The 26,951-nt window shown below is 42.3% G+C and overlaps 1 protein-coding gene and 1 long non-coding RNA gene across 3 annotated transcripts; one reads left to right on the plus strand and one right to left on the minus strand.

Moving 5' to 3' along the window:
- The first annotated feature begins 65 nt into the window (after positions 1–65).
- Positions 66–26,947, plus strand: fam171a1 (family with sequence similarity 171 member A1). Of its 2 annotated transcripts, XM_077598581.1 has the most exons (10): positions 66–225; positions 378–501; positions 6,405–6,632; positions 11,946–12,038; positions 16,794–16,952; positions 17,819–17,995; positions 22,314–22,430; positions 22,557–22,671; positions 23,238–23,355; positions 23,672–26,947. In XM_077598581.1, exons 2-10 carry the CDS (start codon positions 399–401, stop codon positions 25,100–25,102), a joined length of 2,541 nt encoding a protein of 846 aa, XP_077454707.1. In that variant the 5' UTR covers positions 66–225; positions 378–398; the 3' UTR covers positions 25,103–26,947. The 2 variants fall into 2 exon arrangements, with proteins under 2 accessions (XP_077454707.1, XP_077454706.1); XM_077598580.1 differs by having other exon boundaries at positions 66–501.
- LOC144073058 (uncharacterized) lies at positions 16,642–19,796 on the minus strand. Its single transcript, XR_013299995.1, has 3 exons — positions 19,736–19,796; positions 17,807–17,932; positions 16,642–17,226 (listed from the first exon to the last, which is right to left on the minus strand). It is a non-coding gene; the product is annotated as an uncharacterized LOC144073058 (long non-coding RNA).
- Positions 26,948–26,951: the final 4 nt, after the last annotated feature.

Genomic DNA, 26,951 nt, shown 5'->3' on the forward strand with positions numbered 1-26,951 from the left:
AATGTTGAGAGTCCGTGTTTAACCACTAGAGGGCGCCAGTGTTCCTTAAATGTTAGCGATGCCTCGCGTGGATGTGGCCGCCTGTTGGTGCTGTTTATCGGGCATGTGGATGACTTTCTGGGGCTAGAGCTACCTCCCTCTTTGACCCTGCCTCGCCGATAAAAAAAAGAAAAAGAAAGCAGGGAAAAGGGGGCTGCTGTGGATGCACCACGGGAGACAAGAAACGTACGGCTTTAATTAGGGCATGCTCAAGCTGCACAACATGGAGAGCCGCCGCTTTCATGTATCAATTTGGAGTACAAACTAATGTTTACGCCTGTTAAGTTGCTCAAAGCCAAAAAAGATTCGGCGAGCTACTTTGCTTCTTTTTTTTTTAGCTGCTGATACCCTCATCTGCAATGATGCGAGCTGTGGTAGGGAAAGGGAGTTGGACCGCTACGCTAGTAATCTTCCTTATAGGATTGCTCGTTTCACAAGGATCCTGCAAAACGTCGGATGAAGGTATTAAAACCACGAGCCGAGTATTTTGGCCCACTTTGACTTGTCTCGAGATTGCTAATTTGTAGTTTTTTGGGGGCTAGTGGTACCGCTAGCCGGGCGGGATGCTGATGGAACTTAAACTTAGCTAGCCTAATGATAGCCATGCTAACTGGAAGCTTGGAAAACTTGATTAGTGTTAAGCTTTGTGTTCATTCTTTAAAAGTTGTCTTCCTAGCATCCTTGAACCAGTCCCGTTTTTTTCTATTAATCTGTTTTTAAGAGACAGTTACCTACAGTCCAATCTTATTGTCCAGAGCTGAAGGGTGGGGGTGCTCTGCTGTGCATTTCATGATCTAAAGCAAGTCATATTTCATGTTAAATCTTTATATTGTTCAGGTAGAAGTCAATTCACTACCAAGAAATACAGAATATACTGGTTTCTGAATCAGCAAAACCAGTACCAAAACATAACAAAGGCAGAAAAACAGCTGGATTTGTTGTTTTGATACTGGTCTTGCTGGTACAGAAACCTGCATTTACACTGGATTTCTTAGGAGTGAGTTGTCACATTGCAATATGTTTATCATATGTGTGAATTTAGGACACAAAATAATGAAAATGTGTGCTCATTATGCAAATGTTCTGCGATCCGCTGGCCACCGATTCAGGGTGTTGTCCCCTGCCTCGTGCTCGAATATCTGCTGGGATTGGGTCCAGAACCCCCCGCGACCCTTGTGAGGATAAAGCGGTTCAGAAAATGAATGAATGAATATGCAAATGTTATTAAATGATGCAGTTGCTGAGACACATCAGCCGAAGTGTTCAGATTCTGGTCAGCAACACTGTGGGTGCCTTAGTTAGTTGACTCACAATTCTGAAGTTCTGCGACTGAATTTGGGCCCCGAAGCCCATCCTTTGCGGCCAAAGGACTGCTTATAGTACCTGAATGACAGGATTTTCTTACATGAGTTCAATGACAAAAAGATAACTCAGATTATGACAGTCATAAAGTTAAATCCTCAGCAATTTGTAACAGATTTGTCCAAGTTGAAAACCATTGACTGAAGGCATTGCCACATGCAGTGGAGGAAAAAACAAGTAAAAGTCGCATTGAACCAAAGGACAGTAAAGTATTGAATTACAGTTGATAAGATGATGTGGTTGTGCATCAAAGGGCAGCTAATGATTGAATTATACTGATATAAAAATTATGATAATACTATTCAGTCATTAAAAAACGATTGAAAATTAACAGTAAAAACGAATAAATTCCTGCTATTAATGTCCCCATGAATATGGAAGACCTTGAATTAGTTTTATGAATGAATTTAATTGAAGCCCCTCAGATTTTTAGTATTATATTCAAAAAGAAACATTGGGTAATTTGGATTAGTGGGTTTTGAAAAGCTTTAACTTTAGTAACAGCAGAATAATTAGAAATATTTTTCCCATTTCTAAACTAGCATTTGTGCATGCAGTTCATTTTCTATATAGTAATTGCTTAATGACAATAAATCTTCTGAAATGGTAACAACACAAGATGATTTCCTGGTGTATTGCAATCTGAAGCACTAACCTGACACTAATATTAGTAGATGCTAATATTGGCTCATTTTGTGAATAAGTGCAAGTTTATTTACTACTCTACTTTTTTTGCAGTCTTGTGACCAATGCCAAAGTAGTAGAGCCCAAACTTGAGAATTGTGAAGTAGATTTTGCTCACCACTCACCCACCTCTATTAATACTGTATGTCTTCAATTTAACCATCCATTCCCTTGCCAGAACCAATACTTTAAATTGTTCCTATAATAAAGTAGGAATGATGATGATGATGATTATTATTATTATCATTATTAGCATTAGCATTATTATTATAATTATTTAATTATTTCATTAAATAAATCAAACTCATATTATTTAGTTGTATTCACTGTATGTTTATGTGATTGTCATGTTCACCATCTGGTAGAAGTTATAGATTTTAGAAATGTCCAATTGTAACTTTCCCCAGAGACATTTTCATTAGATTCATAATGTCCTTCAAGCTTCAGTGCAAAACTCATCTTGTCATATTTACAAACAGGACATTATTACGTTATACCAACCAAACATTATGAAGTACAGTATTGCTGTAATAATATTAGTAGTAATAGTAGAAGATGGTAACGCTAAAAATGTGGAGCAATCCCTTCTTCCATTCTGTTTATGCCCCTAGAGATTTAAAAAAAAAATTGTGTGAGTGACTTAGTCAAATTGTGGGTAAAAATCACAATTTTGTTTTCAAAACGTTATATGTATTATTGTCTTACCATTGGCATGGTATGAAGCCCCACTATTACTTTTGGCCTTTATAATGCCTTTCGCTTTAACATATGCACTTATTGAGAGACTTTTATTCCACCTTGGAGAGATAATGAGGATGCCAACATTTGCAGAAACTTGTTGAATTGTTACTAGAAAGAGAGTAATTAATGACAATGTGCTGTCAAGATTTTAATGTTGGTGGCAGTTGGTGTAAGAATATTTACAGGTAACCTGAGTACTATGGTCAAGGATCAGAGCGGGTTTTTCTATTTAATTGATAAAATACTGGAATATGTCCAAGTTGCAGGAGTTAAAGCCAAGTTAATCTTCTGTCTTGATGATGTAACATCGGCATCCTCTCCCCTGCTGTGTTAATGGGATCAACCATTGATTATACTCTTTCTTTTAATCCCCATGAGGTAAAATAGCTGGGTCAACACCTGACATTAGTCCCATCCTTTTGCTGAGAAAAACATAAATAAATTGATTGATTCCGAGATATGTGACGTAGACAACTAGCTGGTAAATATGCTGTGTTTAGCATTAACTTGTATTTAAGGTTTATGGATGTATGGATTTAAGAACATTATAAAAAATCATTTCCTTTTGCTTCATCTTGCACAATCATAGCAAACTCATTGGGGGTGTAGTCCAGTTTTTTAGTTTTTGTATTACCTGTTTACCAAGATACAATCTGCTCTGTGTTTGAATACTAACATGTTGTCTAGTCTGCTTTAAAGGCCATACATGACAAACTGCTCTAGGGGGTACAATCAAAAGAAAAACAGTAGACGCCAGAGTGTGTGTGTACTCCAAAATAATGCGGAAATATTACCTATATACGTTAAATTGACTTTTTACAAAAACATTAACATTCGAAGGCCTTTGCTGCTGCCGCCTCATTTTTTTCCTCCATGTTCCTTTTAAAAATAATAATATTTATTTACAATTGTTGTAACAACGTTGCATTTTTTTTGCAACCGTTCACTTGTGATAATTAGCCGCACTTCTGTCTTTTGATAAAATCACCAGTGATATGGAGTGGTGAAGGTGTGTAAGCTTTGTAGTTCTTCTTCAGGCTTCCTGTCGCACCCATGACGGAGCCCAGAGGAGAGAGACGCTTAGCTTGTTTAACAATGATGTCAGCCTGCTGCTGATTTATTGGATGAGAGCTGGGAGGGGTCTGCTGCATTTGTGAGTTCTTGCCTGTCATTCTGGGCTCTCCCAGGGGAGTGTTTTTTTAAAGTCAGCGCAGCTGGTACCCCTAACAACAGATCCCTGGGAGTGGAACAGGAAGTGAGGTCGTGACGTGCACCAAGTTGAGGTGCACTTTTGGACTTTCCAGCATTCTCTATGTGCTCTTCCAAGCATCTGCTTGCATAGCATACATGATGAAGTAAAGAATGTAGTGAAAGGTCAAAAAGTGGACACGGGGAGATAATCTTTCCTCCATTCCTCTGAGTTGTCATACATCTATTTTGCCAAAGGTGTTAAAGCGGCGGCCCGGGGGCCAAATCTGGCACGCCGTATCATTTTTTTGTATCCCGAGAAAGTAAATCATGAGTACCGACTTTCTGTTTTAGGATCAAATTCAAATGAAGATTATAGATGTCGATTATATTTCCTTTAATTCATTTTTTTCTTTTGATTTTAGTTCAAAAAGCATTTTGTAAAATCTAAAATAAATATATAAAATATTTTCTGTTTTCCACTTTAATATTGAACATCATAAAAAAATGATTATAGATGTAGATTATATTTCCTGATTTCCCCCTTTTTAAAACACTATTTTTTCTATTCATTTTTTCTTTTGTTTTTAGTTCAAAAAGCATTTTGTCAAATCTAAAATAAATTTAAAATGTTTTCTGTTTTCCACTTTAATATTGAACATCATAAAAAAGAGTTTCCTTTTGAAATGAAAAACATAAGATTAAAAGATGTTTTCCCTTACTAAGAAAAAAAGCTCAAATAAACATTGTTTTTGATCTATAAAAAAGAATATTTAGCGCTTTTGATCCAGTTCTATTAATCCATTTTTTTTTTATATCTAAATATTATATCTAAAATAGTCTGGCCCACACGAAATTGAATTGACGTTATTGACGTAACCCGAGTTTGACACCCTTGGTGTACCATATAATTTTATTTCAACAAATGTGTAATTTAAAGCAGCAGCTCCGTTTTTAGGTGCAGTGTGCACTTGGATTGAACTCCTACTACATTGTTAGAGTGGTAACTGGTCGACCGTGGGATCTCGGAGTGGGGGAGAAGTGTTTATCCAAAGTTTATGTGCTGCTGAAGGTGAGCTCACAAGAAACAGACAAAATTAAGTTGCGTTTTAGGATGGGGGAGGTGAGCATGTTTGGGCCCATAGAGTGGAAAAATCTCTCAGCCTAAATTGAAAGGTTAGCATGGTTCACTCGGCAGCTCCTGATCATACAAACCCTAAACTTCCAAAGCGATTACAAGTGTGTCCAGGTCTGTGCAGCTTCAAGACTGGTGTAAATGTAAAGATTTTTCAAATCGTAATATATTTTTTATATTTTGTGGTGAGGAAAAAATCCTATTCTTAATATTTTTAGAATTATTAAGGCTAGAAAGCATATTTTATTTTAATCATCGGCTTCATTTAACATATACAATTTTAACATTTGTTGATTTTTTGGGGGGATGGCTGGCCTGGTAAAATTGTTTACACGTGTCTTTATTAAAAGTGATCCATCTTAAGTTGAAATAAATGTCTAAACAAACTTTTTAAAATTCATTTTGTCCCATGATGTGAGCTATTTTTAGAACCCACTTGCTACTCATGAGGTCCTTGGGATTTGGGAAGTTTACCCTGGGAGCCATGTTGCTTATCCCTCTCCTATATAATGCTGGAAAAATAATAATAAAAAAAAATCATTAAGGTCAATAAAATAATCCTCCTCTCTTTACTCGGGACAGCCAGATCCATCTCTGCTCATTAACTCGAAAGAAACTTCTTTTTTGTCTAGAAGGTGTGTTATTAGGAATTATTTGAAATTTAACAGATTTTTTTATGTATTGTTTTTATGCTGTGTTCATTTTTGGATGAAGGGAAATGGGCTATTGTTTTTGTGGGGAAGTTGAATTGGTCCAGGAAGTTTTCACCAGGGTGAGATGTGGAATCCGTTCTCTGTAAACCGGCGCCAAAGGGCAAAATAACAAATAGTCTAAGACAACGGTCCCCAACCTTTTTCTCACTGCGGACCGGTAAACCTCTTTCTATTTTCTCGCTGACTCGCTTATTGAAGAGGGCGACAACTTAAGATGAAATGGTGTGGGAGTGGGGTTGGTGCACGAACGACATCCACAATGGGGAAAAAAAATTCCCAGCATAATAGCAATTATTTATTATTATTGTAACAACTTTTCTCTTTTCTAGTCGGAGGGCAAGATTGAAAACGTTAGTATTTATTACTCCGACGGACCAGCATCAGGTGGCTGGCGGACCAGTACCGGTCCACAGACCGGTGTTTGGGGACCCCTGGTCTAATAGATAACCTTCAATTTTATCCAGCATGTGCATGTTCGTAAATTGTTAACTTTCGATAATTTATAGCACACAAACATCATTGTCGTTTGTTTGTCTTGACAGAAGTCACTCTGAAAGTCCACCTGAGTGATGCCAGCACTCAACAGCCTTTGACTGGCGTATCCATACAGCTTTTTGCCAACCATACATTGGCAACCACGGAAACCACACAGGCTGATGGCAACACCTACCTGCGTTTCCCATACCGCCTCGGGACTCCACTGGTCATCACCGCGACCAAACCTGGATACGTGCCAAACTCAGTGCCGTGGACGCCCTCCCGACTCCCCGGTATGTTTCTCATTACCTGTATGTGAGTCCTTTGCTCTACCTTTTGTTCATGTAGAATACAGTGGTACCTCGACATACGAGTGCCCCGACATACGAGCAAATTTGAGATACGAGTAGAATTTTTAGCAAATATTTATCTTGAGATACGAGACAAATTTTGATATACGAGCAGACAGCGGACGCGAGAGGCTGCTCATAAGAACATCATGGGCACTGTCTTTCCGGTCGCAACTCCCTCGTGTAATGTCTATGAGCACTAAGCGGAGCGTTGCATTTTTTCAGTGGTTTTTTTTCTTCTCGTTAGTCAGTGTGAATGGCGTATATATTACTTCTCCTTGGCAAGTGGTTGTGCGTTATCCTATTGTGAGGACATTTGTGTTCATAATTTTCGGAATATTTTGAAGGGAATACAAAAGCAAACAACCCTCAATGGGTTGCATCTGAAAGTCTGGGTGGAGGCGGGACAAATAGAGCCAACCCGGCCGGGAGAAGAAAGGTATAAAAAATTAAAACAAAATTAGAATTTAGTTGAGTGTAAGGTAAGATTAAACTTCTTTTTGAGTGTTTGCATCATAATCCAAGTTCATTTCAAATTTTTTATGTTGTGTGTTGCCGTGCAAAAAGTCCCCTCTCCCCATCTCTCTGTCACTCTCTCTCCCTTCCGCAAAATCCGTCTAATTTTAGAACTATGAACCACATTTTAGTAATATTAAACCGCTAGTTATTTGTTACTATGTTAATAGATGGCGAATTAGAACAAATAAGAATGTTTTTCCAATCCAATATCCTTTTTTGGGTGTTTTTTCAGAGGGTTGGAACCAATTAATTTGTTTTTAGTTTATTCCTATGGGAAACGTTCGTTTGAGTTACGAGAACACATTAAGCTCTTATCTCGAGGTACCACTGTATCTGGGTTCATGCCAGGTGTGTGAGCTAATGAGTGACCCGCTCCATTACTAATTTATTAAACTCCCTGCCAAAAGCCAGCCGGGGGGGAGCTGCTTTAACCTCCCTTTCATAAACACGCAGGCACGCTCATCTCCCAAATCAACAACAGCGCATCACTGACAAAGAAGCAGCCGTGGGTGGGTGCAAGCGTGGTTATTGTAAGCCAACGACAACGCCGGCCAATTGGATTATCACGCTTACTAGTTCGGAACAATGGAGGAGTGAAAGGAAGGAAGGGAGAGTAACGAAAGAAGTGCAGACTGCCGCGTCAGTCTTCTTCTTCTTCTTCTTCTTCTTTTTCACCTCAGGCGCCTGAGGATTACCCTCAGCAGCGCTAGGGCTGCCACTGGAACACGGATAAGTTCATCCAGGGAGTTGCCCAAGCCGCGATGGTAGCGTTCGGTCATTAAGGCCGGACAGCGGAGCCATAAGTGTTCAGACGACTCCGTGTCCTCGTCGCACAGGCGGCAGCGATCCGAGTCGGATTTCCCCACAAGGTGGAGCCAACGGCGGAGCAGGGGGTGGTGTCCACTGCGGAAACGGATCAGGTCTGTGCGGTCTCCTTTCGATAGGGCAAGTTCTTCCTCTGTGACTTTTGTAGTGTAGGTCTGCAGAAGGCGGGGGTGGGAGAGGGGGGGGGAGCGATCTTCACGTTGGATGATGGCACGTCTTGTGGCTGCGTCCGGGGGGGTATTGGTTTGGTCATCTAACGAGCCAAGTTTAGCTAGGGCATCAGCCAGGTCGTTTCCGCATATGTTGCAGTGGCCCGGGATCCACAGTAGCTGCAGTCGCTTAGGCGGAGGGAAAAGGGCGATGTCACCCTGTAGTCTCCGAATGGCGGGGTCTTGCGTATGGGGGTTTCCCATGGCTTGGACCAGCGATTTGCAGTCACTGAGGATAATTGATGTCTGCCAGTCTGCTGTTTCCCTCAGCCAGGAGAGTGCCTCGGTCAGTGCCACTTTTTCAGAGTGGTAGGAGCTGCTGCGGCTGCCAGTGGCACCATGCCATTGGTGGATGATTGCACTCTCCTTAATGACGACAAAACCTGCACCACCGTCCGCAGTGCCTTCTTTGGTGGATCCATCTGTGAAGATCTGTAGGTCCGGTTTGCCCATGCTTCTGATGAGCTCTTCTGCCTTGTCTCTTTGGGTGATGGTCGGCATGTGTTTAGAGACTGCGGTAAAGGCGGTTTGGATGGGGGGGGGTAATAGCCAGGGTGGGCAGGGATGGGAAGAGTATGTGCAAGGGGTATGGAGTTCGAGAGCGGTAAGACGGGGAAGGGTCGATGATCGCCAGTCTGGCTTCTTTTGCAAACGCATTTTAACGTTTTCATGGAGGAGGCGGTGTCGGGGATCAGAAGGAGGCAGCTGGTTCCAGGCATCCGCCTTAAGAAGTGCTTGTAACTTGAGGCGGGATGAGAGGGGTGTGAGATGTGCCTCATGTAGGACTGCTTCGGTGGGGGTAGACCTGAGGTGGTGGGTTATGGCGCGGGCTGCTTCCAGTTGGGCGGTTTCAAGGGATTTGAGGTGAGTTTGGGCCAGCCAGGGGGCCCATGCCGGTGCTGCGTACTCCGCAAGACTTCTCTGGGTGGCAATATACACCGTTCTAAGGTCGTTTGGTTGCCAACCCCAGGATGTGCCACTGAGTTTGCGGAGGAGGTTCGTTCTTTTGGACATGGTTTGGCGGACCTTTTTCGCTTGCTCTGCAAACGTGAGTTGTCGGTCAAAAGATACGCCAAGAAAAGTGGGGGTGGGGTTATGCTTGAGGGTGGCGCCATTTATTAAGATCTTTGGTTGCCATTTGGCCTCAGCTGAGTCCAGGCTAAAAAATGACGCCTCACACTTGGTGGTGTTAAGGTTTAGGTGTGCCTCGGAACTCCACCTCCAGACTTTTTCCACCTCCGCTTGAAGTCTGCTTTCCACCTCCTCTTTGTTCCTACCCCGACAAGCAAGAGCCAGATCGTCTGCATAGGCGCTGACCAGGGTGGAGTCGTTGAACTTGTCGAGGAGGTCATTAATGTAGATGATGAATAAGAGGGGTGACAGGACCGAGCCTTGGGGGAGCCCTTCTTTGAAGGTTCTGCTCCTGCCGATGGTATTGTTGATCCTGACCCTGGCTGTGCGATTTGTGAGCCAGCTGGCGATCCATCTGATGAAGCGGTAGGGGACCCCCAGGTCTGCCATTTTTTGTAAGAGACCTGTTCTCCATACCTGGTCGAATGCCTTGCTGAAGTCAAAGAATGTTGCAAGCGTGCGTTGCCGTTGAGTCGACTGGAAGCCATCAGAGATGAACTGCGACAGTCGCAAGGCCTGGTCCGTCGTGCTTCTTCCCTTTCGAAAACCGGCTTGCCAGTGGCTGAGAAGCTGTTTATCTTCCAACCACCAGGCGAGACGGTTCACGATGAGCCTTTCCATTGTTTTGCTAAGCGTAGAGGTGAGGGCGATGGGTCTGTAGTTCCCAACGTCCTTTGATGACTTCCCTTTTTTGAGGAAAGGGATGATGGTGGCCACTCGCCAAGCTTGTGGACACCAGCCCTCTAGCCAGCTGGTGTTGATGATATGGAGTAGTTCGGGAAGGATGTTTGCCGGAAGATTTTTTAGAAGGTCCGGGGCTATGTCGTCGGGTCCAGCTGCCTTGCCCGCTTTAAGTTGGGACAGCGCTGTCTGCAGTTCAGCATCGGTGAACGGGAGCTCGAGGACTTGTCGCGGTGAGCCGAGCAGTCTGCGGGTAGCTGTACGTATAGAACGCACTGCTCGTCTGCTCCGCTTGTCACTCTTGCGTCCGCTGACCGAGGCATATTCCCTGATAAATGCTGTTGCTTTGGCTCGGTCACTCACGTACTCCTTGTTCTTGTAGACCAGGGACTCGCCAGATTGTTGTGTTTTGGTACCTGAGAGGGATTTTACTAAGGACCAGGCTTGTCCCGTAGATCTTGTCTCGGCGATCTTGGTGAGGTGTAAGCGCCATGCGTTCCTTTTCGCTTCAGTGGTTTTTTGTTTGATCTGTTGACAGAGTGCTATCCATTCTTTCCTATTTTGTTGGAGGTCTCGACGTAGTCGATTCCTTTCACGGATGAGGTCCTTCAGGTCCTGTGTCAGCCATGGGAGCTCCTTCTGGCGGATAACTTTGACCGGTATTGTAAGTGCTGCTGCCTCTTTCATGTGTTGCACTAAGAGGGAGAGTTTTTCCGGGGCTGTGACTGCTGCGGAGATTACGGGTAGGCGATCCATGAGGATGGTACGGTACCTCTTCCAGTCAGCTTTCGAGAAGTTGGGTCGTACTCTTCTTTGTTGGCATTCGACACGGAGAGCACGGTTCCACCTAATCAGAATCGGTCTGTGGTCGGAGGTCATCTCGTCGATGGGTTCCCATTGCAGATGTTCGGCCGTGGTGGGGTCAGTGATCGTTAGGTCGGGGGCACTCATGCCTGCTCCTTGTTGGTATCTGGCAGCCCGTGTCCACGCGCCGTCATTAAGGAGAGTTAGGTCATGGTCATCGACCCATTGATGGATTGCGTTACCCCTGGGATCTGTCTTGGCAAGTATATCCCAGGTCGGGTGGTGCGCGTTGAAATCCCCGCAGATCAGGCCATGCTCCGTGGGGAGCGAGTTTAACCAGGAGAAATCTTGGGGGGCAGGACAATAATCCGATGTCGCCGGGGGGATGTAGGCGTTGACCAGTGAGAGGTGCCGCCTGCGGGCGATGGGAATGTGGATATGCTGGAGTTCGAGGGGGCCTGATGGGGACGCTGGAAGGATGGAGTAGGGGATGCCGCATCTCAGGTAGACAAGGAGACCCCCGCCTCGTCGCTGTTTTGTGCCTGAGCCCTCACGGTCTTGGCGAATCACGTTATAACCGTCGAGCTGAGGCGTCGGGTCTTCGAGTCCCAGTTTTGTTTCCTGGAGGAGGAGGATGTCAATTTTTAGACGTGCCGTCACCTCTTTCAGTTCGGTAGTCTTGGTCGCCAGGTAGTCACAGTTCCATTGAAGGATGGTGAGACCGGCTTTCCGTGCCTCCGGTAGATCGGCAATCCTATCTGTGGGTTGTTGAGGGTGGGAGGGTTTCAGGTTCAGACAGCTCTGGCAGCACCAGTTATTGTTCCTGCGAAGTATGGTTAAAGCGTGTCTGGTTTCAGGGGCACATTTGAGGTGGAATCCACGTTTGCAGGATCTGCCGCGTCAGTCTTGTGTCCTGTCCGCCAATGGGAAACAACCGTTATTAAAAATGTATAAAGATGGTTTAATCAATTGTTATGCCTTATAGTATTCAGTCAGTTATAGTCGGGTAGATTTAAGATTGTTTCCATATAGCTTTGAATCAGTGCAGTTAATGCACCTCTTTGTACACTTGTTGTTTGTCTTCCAGTGTTTTCCTCCATTAGCTTATATCTCTTGCCTGAGAGAGCTGCTACTCTGACGGTCTATGAAGATTTCGTGGAGATTGTGTCAGATTTCCAAGGTAAATGCAGTTCCTCTTTCCTTTTTTTACTCATTTGTCTTTTTGAGTGCAGATAAAATATATTTCAGTAACTTTCCTAAACTAGGCTGCTACCCTCAACAAATGTGTATGCACAGTGGTGTCTTGAGGTACGAGTGACATGTCTTGCGAGTTTTTTGTGATATGAATGAAATGATTTGATTAGCTGTGTGCATTAGAGATACAATTTCTGTATATTGACAGATAAGTGAACTACATTCATTTTAGAACTCATTTCATTTTCTGAACCTCTTTATCCTCATTAGGGTCGTGGGGGGTGCTGGAGCCTATCCCAGCTGACTTCAGGCCAGAGGCGGGTGACACCCTGAATCGGTGGCCAGCCAATCGCAGGGCACAAGGAGACAAAGAACAACCATGCACACTCACACCCATACCTAGGGGCAATTTAAAGTGGCCAATCAGCCTACCATGTATGTTTTTGGAATGTGGGAGGAAACCGGAGTACCCGGAGGAAACCCACGCAGGCCCGTGGAGAACATGCAAACTCCACACAGGTGGACATGACCTGGATTCAAACCCAGGACCCCAGAGCTGTGAGGCCGACGCGCTAACCACTCGCGACACCGGGGTGCTCCATTTTACAACTGTAGGCAAAAATTCAAAAACCCGGGTTCCAGTTGTTTATTCCCGCAAACTAAAATTAAGAGGTGTACATCGTGTGTTAAAGCCACTTAGCTTTGTCCTGTGAAGCTGTTTTGTTATTCCTAACAATATACAGGATAAAATAAATATGTAATACATGTTCTCATAATTACATAGTATTGATTGAGCCAGACACCACAAGTCCTACTTGTCTTCTTTGAGGAAGTCTGAAACCATAAAACAATTATTTTAACAAACAAGAAACAGGTCACTAAATTTGAAAACCCTAAACTAAAACACTTTACCTTGCCTGTGTGTAAAAATATGTGCCGCGTTGCAGTTGTTCGGTTTTTAATCGCGAAATAAGGGGAATTGCAATCATTAATAAGGGGAGCATTTAGCCGAAGTGGACAGGGATGTAAGAGAGAATCTTGAAACATGGATAGTGGTTGTTGTGAGACAGCCAATGAGAGCCCAGTAGACTGTAGCGAGGTTCCAATGTGAGAATCAATGCATTTTATTATTATTTATTATTTTCAAAATAAGATAACGGATAAGGAAATGCATTTATCTTTTTGGGGGATTTTGTAACTTGGATCTTTTTTGTATCTCGAGTCACTCACTCATTTGCATATAAAACATTTCGTAACCTGAAATTTTTGTACCTAGGTGCACTCGTAAGTAGAGGTATGACTGTATATCCATATTCTAAAAATATGTCGAGCCTTAAATGGTTCGTCTGTAGTGCCCCCATGTGTCTTCTCTTAACAGCAAGACACTTGAAATATGAAATGTTGAACGCACCCCAAGTGGCAATGTCAACATGACGCGCCGGGCTGCGGTGCGAAATATAAAGACTATTTTTAATATAAAAACTATTTTTAATGAGAAACCATGAAGCTCGCCTGCATGATTTTATTGTGTAGCTGCAAACTGGAGTACATACCAAGTCAATAATAAATGAAATATAGAAAGAAAAAAAAACGTTTAACAATGCAAGGAATGGGTAATACTAGCTAGCTCACAAAGTGGGGTGTGTTTAGAAGTACACGGAACAAAAAAAGTGAAGAAACTGTCCCTTGGGAATAGTAAATACACCCTGTGTAGAAATACTATAACATTGCATTTCAATTGGTTTTTCTGTCCCGTTCACTTTGGCTTTTGTTAGCATAGGCCTCTTTTGTTCAATCATTTTAAAGTCCTCTATAAAAATTAATTGAGATAATGCCATTGTTACTCAACCTCTTTGAACAAGTGTGATTGTATTAAACAGAGCTTTTTCAATCCGACAAAATCAATTTAGTTGTCTTTTGTTTGCTGAGTCTTTGTGTTTTTGGACTCGACAAGGGAGTTGTTTAAAGTATGCGGTCCACAGACTAACAATAAATATACAGACACCATTCACATGTAAACTGTTGCCGCAGGGTAGTTTATGCCCGGTCTGGCACACTTCTAAATGTTTGTCTCGATGAGGCTGGCCCTGGGGAGAGATAAACCGTGGCGTGTGGCACGAGGGGGGAAGAAGAATGAAATGGAGGGGGAAGATGATCCAATCTGTGCTGGAAAGTGGGGATATGGGTGGAGCATTTTGAAAAATAAGGGGGGATGGGTAAAAGTGTCCAACAGAAGGAAGAACATGAGGTGAGAGAAATCTGTAGGAGGGGGGCAAGAGTAGTTTCGGAAGGGGCATACAATGAACAGAAATGAGGTTGTTTCCTTTGAAACAAACCAGGGCAAAGATTGCAACCTCAGCGCTTATCGTTATCTTTAGCCTTATTGTTGCTCGTTATTTGAAATGTGCAAGACAGAACTAGCACGTCAACTATACGAACCCTCTTGCACAGCTGGATGTGTGTGCTCACGCCTCGGGAATGTTCTGTTGGACCACAATGATATCACTTTGCCAAGCCAGCCACCAGTGTAGTGTTACACCTACTATTTATGGAACTTTATTGATATATGCTAAATAAATGCCAGGCACCAGGCATTGCAGCAGGACAATAGTTGGAGTTAGCAAGGCCTAATGACATTTAGAAACACATTCCTACATATTACCTGTATACTAATACAGTACTCTACAATTCAGTTGTAAAATTCAACACAGCTGCTCCAGAATACTGATAAGCAAATTAGTAATAGTCTGAAGACACACCTATTATGCTATCTAATATTGACATACCACATTTTCTGAGCTATAAGGCACACTGGAGTATAAGCCGCACATTCAATGAATGGCCTATCTTAAAATTTGTTTCATATATAAGGTGCACCGGAGGCAGTAGTAGTAATGGTGGTGGTAGTGGTGGTAGTAGTAATAGTAGTAGTAGTAGTAGTAGTAGAAGTAGGGGATTATGTTATACATCCACTAGATGGAGCTGTAGTAGTGGTAGTAGTAGTAGGGGATTATGTTATACATCCACTAGATGGAGCTGTAGTAGTAGTAGTAGGGGATTAGGTTATACATCGACTAGATGGAGCTGTAGTAGTAGGGAATTATGTTATACATCCACTAGATGAAGCTGTAGTAGTATTGAGTTGTGTCATATACAGCTGTAGTAGTAGTGAGTTGTGTCATATACAGCTGTAGTAGTAGTGAGTTGTGTCATACACCGCTGTAGTAGTAGTGAGTTGTGTTATATACATCTGTAGTAGTAGTGAGTTGTGTTATATACATCTGTAGTAGTAGTGAGTTGTGTTATATACAGCTGTAGTAGTAGTGAGTTGTGTTATATACAGCTGTAGTAGTAGTGAGTTGTGTTATATACAGCTGTAGTAGTAGTGAGTTGTTATATACAGCTGTCGTAGTAATGAGTTGTGTTATATACAGATGTAGTAGTAATAATAGTAGTTAGTATATGTGTTATACATCAAGTGGATGGAGCTGTGCTAAAGGGAATTTCATACAATGATTAACCAATATTGATCCATCGGATTATAAGGTGCATTGTTGGCTTTTGAGAAAATTGATGTCTTTTAGTTGTGGCTTATAATGTGGAAAATACAGTGGTTTAAAAAAAAAGTCATAAAGTGCCTGAACATGACAGTAGTACCGGAATTTTTTTGTCTGCTAAAATATACTTACCGTATTTTCACGACTATAAGGTGGACCCTCAATGAATGACACATTTGATTTTTTTCCATATATAAAGCACACTGGATTATAAGGCGCCCTGTCTATTTTGGAGGAAATTTAAGACTTAAGTGCGCCTTATAGTCGTGAAAATACGGTAATTCAAAATCGCCTGAAGTTTGAAGATGGTAGTGTTTTTCAACATATAGATGACCTAAATAGAACTCTGAATTTCTGTCATTACTTTTAATGAAAGACTGAATGCCAGGAAGGACATAAAAAATTCTCATTTAAAGACAAATTTAAAGGAAAGAAACATGGACTATATAATGATGTCGGTTTGAAAAAAACATGGTCATCCATCCTTCTTTCCTTCCTTGTTGTGGATTCATATTTTGATTGGCATCCAGATGACCTAGTCAAGTGGTCCCTCTGGTAAAAATGCCCCCTTAGCCTATCACCCACCCTCCATGGCATAGCATGTCCGGTTTTGATTGGCAGAAAGTCAGACCTTGTACTTGTTTTTTCCCCTTTGATAAAAAGTACCCATTTAGAGGGAGTTGCAACAGAGAAAGCTGAAGGACCGAAAAATTCTGTGCAAGTGATCAGAGCAAGATAATGACCAAAAAAAAAAACTCTCAATTGTTGTTGGCTAACAGTTCAGTGTGCCATAATAAAATATATTTTTGTGTATACCTATAAGGAACACAATGTATTGTATTTAATACACAGTTATATACAGTAATACATTATATTGCGTACTGTATAGTGTGGTGTATAAAGGTTATTTATACTGTAGATGTACTATATATTTAATTCATTTTGACTCGTGCTAGCAATATGTCTGATGCTTTGAATGGAAATGAAACGGGAGTATTCACCGCCAGTCCTGAATGATGTTGTACAGTAGAATAGACATAGTCAACCCCATTAACAATGTTTAATTTAGTGTAACGATAAATTGTGCTTTGCTATTTAAGGAACCACTACAGACCTCTTTCTTCGAAATAAGATTGCTCCAAATGCGTCCCCCAACAAGTGTGTGTCTGTATCCCTCCCTGCAGGTTTTAAGCGCCAGCCTAGTATTCACTTCCCACGCCGCGCCTTGACTCTTCCTGTCAACACTTCCTATGCCAACGTGAGTGCACTGCTCACAGTGGCGGATTCCTCCTCGCACATCCAGCACTTTCCTTACCTGCAGGTCTCTGTCAACAATGGCACAGGTAAGTCCAAAAGGCAAAGAATATCCAAAAGAAAGAATGAGAAAAGCGCTGCGATCTGCTGTTTGGGAGTGCGAATGAGCGTGAAAAATATGGAAAATAGGGAAGAAAGGGCACATAAGAAAGAGCCATTAAGTGTGAAAAGTTTGTGTGGGGGCTTTTTAATTCTTGGCTTCCATAGCCCTCAAAAACCCCCTTTCCTTGTAGCCAACTCCATTGTTCGCCTTTCTTGATTGAGCCAGACACCACAAGTCCTACTTGCCCTCTTTGAGGAAGTCTGAAACCATAAAAACATTTATCTTAACAAAAAGGAAAATAGGTATGTAAGAGAGAATCTTGAAACATGGATAGTGGTTGTTGTGAGGCAGCCAATGAGAGCCCAGTAGACTCTATTGATGTTCTAATGTGAGAATCAATGCATCTGCGACAATATTTTCAAAATAAGATAACTGATAAGGAAATGCATTTACTTTTTGGGGAGATTTCGTAACTTGGATCTTTTCGTATCTAGAGTCACTCACTCATTTGCATATAAAAAAAATTGTAACCTGAAAATTTCGTACCTAGGGGCACTCGTAAGTAGAGGTATGACTGTATAACCATTTTCTAAAGATATGTCGAGCCTTAAATGGTTCGTCTGTAGTGTCCCTGAGTTTCTTCTCTTAACAGCAAGGACACATTAAGTGTGAAAAGTGTGTATGGGGGCTTTTTAATTCTTGGCTTCAATAGCCCTCGTAGCCAACTCCACTGTTCGCCTTTCTTCCTGCCCTTCCCTTGTTTTCTTTCCTGTCTGTCTTACCCCTTCTGACATCTCTCCTTTATCTCCAATACTTTGTGTTACAAACCCCCCACCTCACCCTCTTGTCCAGGATCTGAGAGGCCGCTGGAACTGACGCCTGTGGTTGCCCTGTCAGTCCATCTATTCGCCAGCGACGGAGTTGAGCTGCAAGTTAATGAACCGATCACAGTCTCCGTCCCCTTGCCTGCAGACAATGACATAAAGGAAAATGATCACATCCCAGCTTGGAGATTTGACCCACGTTTGGGTATGTACAGACAAAAAACACTCAGCTAGGGAAGCTTTCTGCTGTACCAAACATAGATTCATCCACCCTGAAACCACTGCAGTGTAGTATAGCAGTTTTAATAGAAAATAATTTACCGTAAAATTCTGTACTATATTGTGCATCCGGGTATAAGCCGCACCACCCAACTTTCTTAAAATTTAGGAATATATTATTGTGTAGGCCGTATTTAACTAAGACACAGGTAGCCACGCTGTAACAAGATCGTAATGGCACGTAGACAGATCATTTTGAATGTTTAAAAACTAATTGCTTTCATAAAGCAGTACGTACGTAAAACAGATTTTTAAAAAAAATCTGAATTGTTCAGTTATATTCAGAAACGTGTTTAAGGAAGTATCACGTGTCATATAGTGTGTGCCAAAACAAGTGGCTCATAAAGTCAAATAAACCCCTACATATAAATGTTGAAATTAATCAATTCTGAGTTTGCCAGTCAAATAAATCTTGGACCCAACTTGGTCCCCCAGTATTATTTTGCTCCAGTGACATGCTCAAGACGCACAATCATAGAACCCCTATTTGAGACGCATACTAAATAAATTGGTATATAAAATATTTAAAAAATATACATGTATAACATAATTTTACAAATACAAATAAAGATCTAATCTAAATGCCATATATTACTGCATTAATGCACCTTATAATCAGGTGCGCCTCATGTATGACATTACCTCATTCATTTGGTAGTGTGCCTAATTCTTTTATCTAAATCTTTTGTCTGACAAGTCTGCAATGCTAAACCACAGCTTGGTAACACAACAGCTCGCACAGCTGCCGTAGTAGAACATTATACTAATCCACAAAAGATACCCGAATACGGGATGAATAAAGTTATCCAATCCAATACAGCGTCCATATTATGGTCCAGTGTATGCACAGCGCATTTAGGCAAATAGTGGCCATTCGCAGCTGCAGATGGGAAGTAGGAGTCATTTGTTATGAGTGTTGTGTCAAGTCATGTCAAGTGAAAATTCAGTTAGAAGCACAAAAAAAGCAACAACATAGAAATTTTGCATAAAAAATATGGAACAGCTAAGTCATGTGGCTACCAGTACATAAAAAGGGATACACACAACAGCAGACATAATTACCGGGAAAAGAAGGAGTTGATTCATCCCGTGCTGGGAACACATTAACAACGTGCCATGAAATTCCATACTGGAATTCGTCTCAAATGAGTGTCAATCTCAATTTTGTCACCAACTCCATCATATTTTTGGTTTCCCTTGGTGGGCCTGCCAATGATGGATTGACTGGTCAATTGACAAAAAAAATCCCACAACAACTATTTGGAAATTTGATACATTCTTTTTTTGGGGGGAGAAATTAATCAAAAAATTGTCTGAATCCCGTTCTTTTTTTAGAACCTTCTTAAGACACTGGTATTCTCTTTATATTTTAATACATTAAAAAACAGTCAATATTCCCTTATTTTTATTCTTTTTAAATTAAAAAGGAAATACAGTATTTTTTCTCTTTTATTTACATTTTTGGAAGCGGAAGAACTAGTCAATATTATTTTATGTATTCCTTGTCTTGCATTTAAAAAAAAAGAAGAGATTTTCGGGTCCATTCATTCATTTTCTCTGCAGTTGCTGTGAACAGAGAATTACAGTTTCTACCAGTTTTTTTCCTTTATGAGAAAAAACATCAATAGTTAAATGGGGCATCACATCTTTAATTAAGAGACATTACCTTTTTGAAATACAGTGGCGTCTTGATATTAGAGTTTGCTTTGTTTCAATACAGTTGTGAGACAACAATAACGAACTGTTCTTGGCTTTATCCTCATTCTGATTATTTTACAGCTTTTAGATCAAAGATCCAACACTTCAAAAGGCGCTTTGTTCAAAAGGAAAGGAACACATGCACATTTGTAGCCTCCGCATATGGCCCCAGTATTTCCACAGCATAAGCCATCCCAAGACCCTTCTGCTAGCTCCATCCCTTGTTCCCTAGCAACCACAGCAAATAAATAACAACACTACAGTCACTTGACACCTGATTAAATTTTGCTGAGCAACTATGCGCTTCTTTGTGGTAATGCGCGGGTTCAAATGAGGACATCAAGTGGGCACAAATGTTAGAGACCGTTGGGGGAATGAATATATATGAGTAGGTTAAAAGGTTCCCGGCATGTATGTATGAATAGATCAAGCAAGCATGCACTTTGCTGTGTGTTAAAAGGAAGCATGCTTATATCATTTTTTGATATTATTCAAGTGAAACGTGCAGTGATTCCTCGGTTGAAATGATTCGGACAGAATCAGAGCGAATGTGGGGAGGTCACGTGAGGCAGTGATTGGTATGTGCGTGTGTGTCTGTGTTGCTGGAGGTGCTGAGTCACACAGTCGGTCTATCCCTTTTCTTTGTCGCTCTTATCTCTACCTCCATTTGTTCGCTGTTGTTTCCTGTTAGTAGTGTTTTCCCTATTAGCCATCTTGTGTATTTTGGTCTGTCCTCTTTGGTTTCATTTCTCCCTAAAGATTAGTGAGTGCCTTACTGTGCGATAATGCCCACAAACATGGAATAAGTGTTACGCTTTCCAATTGTGTCCTTGACATCCATAGGAAGTTGCATGTGAATGTTTCCTTTCTGAGCAACCACTATCATGTGTACTGTCCATAAAGTGGAGTGATACAATGCAAATGCACCCAAAAATGTTTTTGGTAAATTCCTGAGAAAAATGTTTTCCTAGAATTGAGTATGTAAGAATTGAAGATCAGTCCTTCGTTTGCCCTATACGTATCAACATTTAAATCTCAAAAAGATTAGTAGAGGTGAAGGTGAGGCAGCAGAAACATGATTCTTCTAAAAGAGAAAAAATAGCAGTGGAACTTTCTTTTTAGTAACGATTTCATTAAATCTATGTAGCAATATCTCATTGGTTCCTGTGAGATTTTACGCAAGTAACTAAACAACGGTGTTGACAAAATGAAATTCAGCAGTGACTTGGCAGATCTTTGGCATGATTTTTTTTTAATTTGTAGTAGGAATCAAACTAATAGATAAGATTAAGTGATGTTTCTTGGTGATTGTCTGCATTGTTGGTGTGGCTCCACATATCATGCGGCTGCGACATGATGTCCCGTGGTGTATAGCCACCAGCACTTATTTTTTAAAATTTTCGTTTGATCCCGAGCTGGCCTTAGAAATAACATCAAACAGCATTAGCCTTAAAAATGTCTTTGGCAAAATGCCGGACTTTGGTGTTGTAGTAGGGGGCCTGTTTGTCAAGGAGAGATCCTGTTTTTAGGAACTTGCTAAACTGGTGCGAAACTTCAGTTGGTACAGAATAACTTAATGCAAAACAGGAATTTTTAACATTGTTCCAAATGGCCATGTGCATATGCATATCAAAACTGCAATTTTAAAATGCTTAAGTACTTATTTCTGTCAAAAGATCTCAATAAGAATACAACAAAATGAAATAACGAATGATTTTTTCTTGAAGAGAGGTTTTATAGCTCCCTACAATCATTCTGAGACTTATTGTTGATTTTTAGAAAAAAATGACTTGACTATGAGTACAGTAAACCATTCATATCACTGTTGATGATCCCGTATTTGGCTTTTTGATGTACTATTTATATTTTGAGTAAGAAAAATTGAGAACCATTTTTTTTTAAATGCTGACTTCACTGCATGAAACAAATAGTCTCCTGATATTTAGTGCTTAATGTATATTTTTCATGCATTTTTATTGTTTTAAATTTGTTCTTAGGCAAATATTTAAGCTATATTTACACTAAAGCATGCCTCAACTGTATAAAAATACATTGGCGAAAGTGAGATCACTGTGACGAAGCAACTAACAATGTGACTTTTAGTGAAACACTGCCTCCCAGTGGACAAGTGCTGCCAGTCAACGTTTCAATGGTCGTTTCTTGCACAATTTCCTTTATCTGGGTGTATTTGGGATAATGTGGGGTTCAAATCTAGGTGTGGAGTTTGCATTTTCTCCCCCGGCCTGCGTGGGTTTTCTCCGGGTACCTCACATTCCAAAGACATGCATGGTAGGCTGATTGGACACTCAATTGCCCCTAGTTGTTTGTCTCCTTGTGCCCTGCGATTGGCTGGCCCCTAATTCAGGATGTCCCCCACCTCTGGCCCGAACTCAGCTGGGATAGGCTCTAGCACCCTCCACGACCCTAGTGAGGATAAAGCGGTTCAGAAAATGAGATGAGATCATTTGTCGTTGTATCTGAGTTTTGGTGTGCATGCTCTTCCAGTTGAATATCAAGTAATGGTATGATGATGCATGTTTGCGCAGGTTCCTGGATAAAGAGCAGTTGGGGTCACGTGCAAAGGGTGGAAAACCAACTCATCCTCACTTACATTGCTCCACAGCTGGGATACTGGGTGGCCGCCATGTCACCGCTCAAGCCAGGTGAGATTCGCTTTGGTATGACACATACATGACCATAAACCAAAAAGATTTCATTCAACAGGAAAACTTGTTGTTTTTTTGAATGATTTTCACTTCATTTTACGGCTGCCATTTGCCCTCCAACAGGTCTTCTTGTTGCCAAAGACATCAACATGTACCATACTATGTTTCTTTTGGCCATTCTTGGAGGCATGGCTCTCATTCTTCTGTGTTTGCTCTGCGTCCTCCTATACTACTGCAGGTGTGTTATACTATGAGCCAATGTATGATACTCATGAAAATTTTGTTAAGTTGTGAATGGAGCGGCCTGGCGGATGAGTGGTTAGCGCGTCGACCTCACAGATCTCGGGTCCTGGGTTCGAATCTAGGTCGGTCCACCTGTGTGGTGTTTGCATGTTGTCCCCGGGCCTGCGTGGGGTTTCTCCGGGTAATCCGGTTTCCTCCCACATCTCCGAAACATGCATGGCAGGCTGATTGGACACTCTAAATTGCCCCTAGTGTGAGTGTGAGCGTGAATGATTGTTCGTCTCCTCATGCTCTGCGATTGGCTGGCCACCGATTCAGGCCCGAAGTCAGCTGGGATACGCTCCAGCACACCCCACGACCCTAGTGAGGATAAAGCAGTTCAGAAGACGAGATGACCGAAAAAAAATGTTTGTTCCTTTAATAAGGGCTTTGCCTTATTTTTTGTTATCTACTTGAAATGGGCAAATTTTTGTTACCAATTTATGTTAAAATGTTTACTGCTTCTTTGCTGCATCTGTTCATGTAAAGGAATTCCTCTTTTGTGTATATTGTGTTGCTCAGGCGTCGTTGTTTGAAGCCCCGAAACTCTCACCGTAAGCTCACCATGTCCTCCGGTCTGGACACCGGCAAAAGGGATCAAGCCACATCTATGTCCCACCTCAACCTCATTAACAATGAGGTTGGTCTCTACTCAGTTTAAGACAAAGTACCTTTTTTTTTTATTATTAAAGATTTGTCACAGAACCCAATGCCTCAGACAAAGAAACGGGCAAATTGAGAAATTCAGGAAATAATTCTTCATCTATCTTATATAATGAAAAGCATTTTGTAACTTTTGATTTTTTTAATACTTTTCTTGCCTAGCATCCCTACTTTGATGTTAAATGTTTTAAATTGTCATTTTAATTAACACACATGTTACGCTTGAATAGACAATACATTGTATGATGTCGAATGATTTTATGTATTTATTTAGATTTTGTTTTTTCCCTCAGGTACAGTTAGAGCTTGTTTCAACAGCAACGGAGGCCGACATGATGACACCCATGTTAAAACCGTCTTCTTACGGACATGCGGACGAATCCGTCGCCCGAAGCCTGATGCAGCACGGCAAACACAGCCGTTCTTCTCTGGGCAACAGCCAGCACGGCTCGTCCCTCGGCAACCTGACGCCTCGCGGCAGAGACTGCCACCAATCCGTAGAGACCATGCAGCTAAAGTCGGGTGGAACCGACCGAGGCTACCGTCAGTCCTTCGTCTCCGTCTGCTCGTCGGGCAACCACGTATCCGACAGGCTATCACCAGCCAAGATGGGTCCGTTATCCGACCATCAACTGAGCGGCGTCGTCCTATCCCCCACGTCCCCGCCACGTTCTCCCTCTAGAGGCGAAGGAGGCGAGTGCAGAGCCCCCGATTACCTTCTCTCACGCTCCGTCGACCACCTGGAGCGGCCGCCTTCCCTCACTCGGCCGGGTCAGTTGCTCTGTTGCGCCTCAGTGGACTTGCTGAGCGGCGGCGAAACCTACCCGAGAGCACGCCCCACTCTGGTCATCCCCGCTCACTACATGCGCCTGCCCGGGGAGCACCCGCTCTCGGGTCAGGCGCTCCTACTCCAGACGGACCAGCAGAGCGAATTGGAGAGCATCCAGGCCGAGCTCAACGCCTCCCAGCCCTCGGGACAAGCGCCCCAAGACCGCGTCCCGGGTCCGGCTGAGCGGGACGACGGCGAGAAGCTGGCATCCATCCCGTCGGCGCTGGGCGATACGGGTCTGGTGGAAATCAACAGCGAAGACACGCTTCTGGCCGAAAAGACTTTAATGAAGCTCAGGGGAGGGAAGCCCCTGCTGCATCCGCGAGCCTGGTTCGTCTCATTGGACGGCCGCTCCAACGCTCACATTCGACACTCCTATATCGATTTACAGCGGGCCGGTTGCAACGGCAATCCCACCGGCGCGGGAGGTCCGCCGAGCGGCGGGCGCAGGCACGGGAGCGGCAACGACGCCAGCTTGGATTCGGGCGTGGACCTGAACGAGCCCCGAGCGGGTCGCAGGGGACGGGAAGAGGAGCGAGAGACGGAGAAGGTTTGCAAGAGCACAATGCCGACCACCGCCTTCACTCAGTTGGTCTACGTGGACGACCTAGACAGGGCGGAAAGCGAGGACGCCCTCAAGTACGACTCCCGGTCTTCCATCAAGGGAGAAGCGGAGATGGTCCAAATCCACGCCGAGCCACCGTCTCTGCCCTCCTCGTCGCCCGCTTCTCCTCTCCCGCTGACGCCGCCCGACGGCGTGACTCTCAGGAACAATCGTACGCTGCTGTCCGCCTCCCCCGAGAATGACGTGCCCCACGACGATGGGGAGGAGGAGAAAAAGAGCCCCTGGCAGAGGCGGGAGGAGCGACCCCTGTTAACCTTCAACATGAAATAAATCCTCAGTTGATCACATGATACTCATGTGCCTCTTCAACTTTTTTATAGCACTGATGTAGACTGACCTTACTCACAAAAACTTCAGCATATAGCTGTACCTATTTTGGATTCATCCTAAACGTTTGAATGTCAAGGTCAATATTTCTGTACTTTTTTTGCCCCCAGTTTTTCTCTTTAACCGGGAGTTCAACATGGGTGCATGGTTTCCATACAATCCCGACTCAATCCACTTTGATATTCAAATACCTGAATTTAATCGGAAAGGCCCGGATGGAACACTACTTTTTCGGACTACTGCACTGTTATCCATCGAAAGAAGGGACCACTCAGAACTTTTATACTTTTTTTTGTCCATTTAGGTAGAATCAAAACACATATTTGCAACTGTGTCAGCACACCGGAATGCACACATTTCCTGACGGACTCTGGAGACTTTTTTTTTGGGATACAAAACAAAATAGATGCCTTTGTTGGAATAGTACAAGCCAATGGAGGATTGCAGGAACTATTTGAGGCATCGGACAACTGGCAGTAAACGCACCACTACAACTTATCCTGTGTGTTTCCATTGCTTATTTTTTTGCTGCACAAGGGTGTTTGTACAATGGCCGGTAAGTGTCAGGCAATTTGCCAACTCAAAAAAAACAAAAAATGACTACAACAGAAGTAGATTTGTGACAAGCAGATTAAAAATTGTAGATACACTTTGCTAGACATCACTTTGTGACATATCTGAATTAGGCTATTAGAAGTATAGTCTTATTCCGATATGGTCTTAAAGCAATATTTATTTACCATTTTAAGTTGGCTCCTGTTATAACTCTACTTCCGTTGTAGGCATTTTGCATTTATGCTGTTCGTGTTGCTGTTCTAGGGATCTGTGTTTTTGCCTGAAACTTCTCACCGTATGTTTCACATGAACTGAAAAAACACAAAACTATTATCTGCACTGTCGTGTAATCAGACCACCCAGCTAAGGATGTAATACCACTACTAGTTATGGCACCTGTATACTGTGTAATACTTTGAAGGGTTTTTGTACAAGTTAAATCACTGACTGGGATAATGTTGCTTTTAAAGGCTATGCATCGCTTTTATATAAACACCTGCTTCATATGCTTTTGTTAACACTAATATTTTGATTGTCAACTTTAAGTTATTCCACTTAAGGGTTGCTCCACTCCAAATATTTTAAGGGCTTTTTCCTCCCCCACGAGCCTAAGTCCTTGTTTTTATTTTTAGCGTATGTGCTTTTTTTCTTTCCCAAACTGAAACCAAAATGATTTCCCTTTGCAGTATTTTCCCATGTTCTCAATGTTCCAAGTGCCTTTTCTCATGATGCAGAATTCCAGAACAGTTTGCTACGTTTACTTCTCACCTTGTTTTGCCCTTGTCTTGCCTTTTCTCCTCTACCTCAGCCGTTGTTATCGTTCCCGATCGAAAGTATGCAGTAACTTGCAATATTCTGCAATGCCATCAAGAAGCACTCAGGTGGTTTTCAGCTGAGTGGGGAATTGATAAAGTTAACAGGTTCCTTTGTGTGTGAGGATGAATATTTTGTTTCAAAAATATATTTTTCAGTGTGATGCATGTTTTGTCTTGATTTTTAATAACCTGACGGGTCTATATGAGAGCCTTGGGAAATAATCAGATCCACTCTTGGTACATATAGTCATAACATTCATATTAGATTTTTGGTTTTATTGTTTCTTTAGCAGGTTGAAATGATGCAAGTCTGTGTTCTGAGCAACCATGCACATTTGAGCAGTTTTCAGTACATGTACAATCGGTCGTTTACATGATATATTTGAAGTTATTCAAAATAAAACAGATTGAAACAAAAGTGT

This window comes from Stigmatopora argus, chromosome 4 (genome assembly GCF_051989625.1).
Source record: "Stigmatopora argus isolate UIUO_Sarg chromosome 4, RoL_Sarg_1.0, whole genome shotgun sequence".
In the NCBI taxonomy this organism is placed as follows: domain Eukaryota; kingdom Metazoa; phylum Chordata; class Actinopteri; order Syngnathiformes; family Syngnathidae; genus Stigmatopora; species Stigmatopora argus.

Excerpts from the sequence above, each read along its gene's own strand:
- fam171a1 (XM_077598580.1), top strand. The coding sequence starts at position 399 with ATGATGCGAGCTGTGGTAGGGAAAGGGAGTTGGACCGCTACGCTAGTA. Across the intron at positions 502-6,404 it reads CTGCAAAACGTCGGATGAAG|AAGTCACTCTGAAAGTCCAC; the intron begins GTATTAAAACCA and ends TTGTCTTGACAG. Across the intron at positions 12,039-16,793 it reads GATTGTGTCAGATTTCCAAG|GTTTTAAGCGCCAGCCTAGT; the intron begins GTAAATGCAGTT and ends CCCTCCCTGCAG.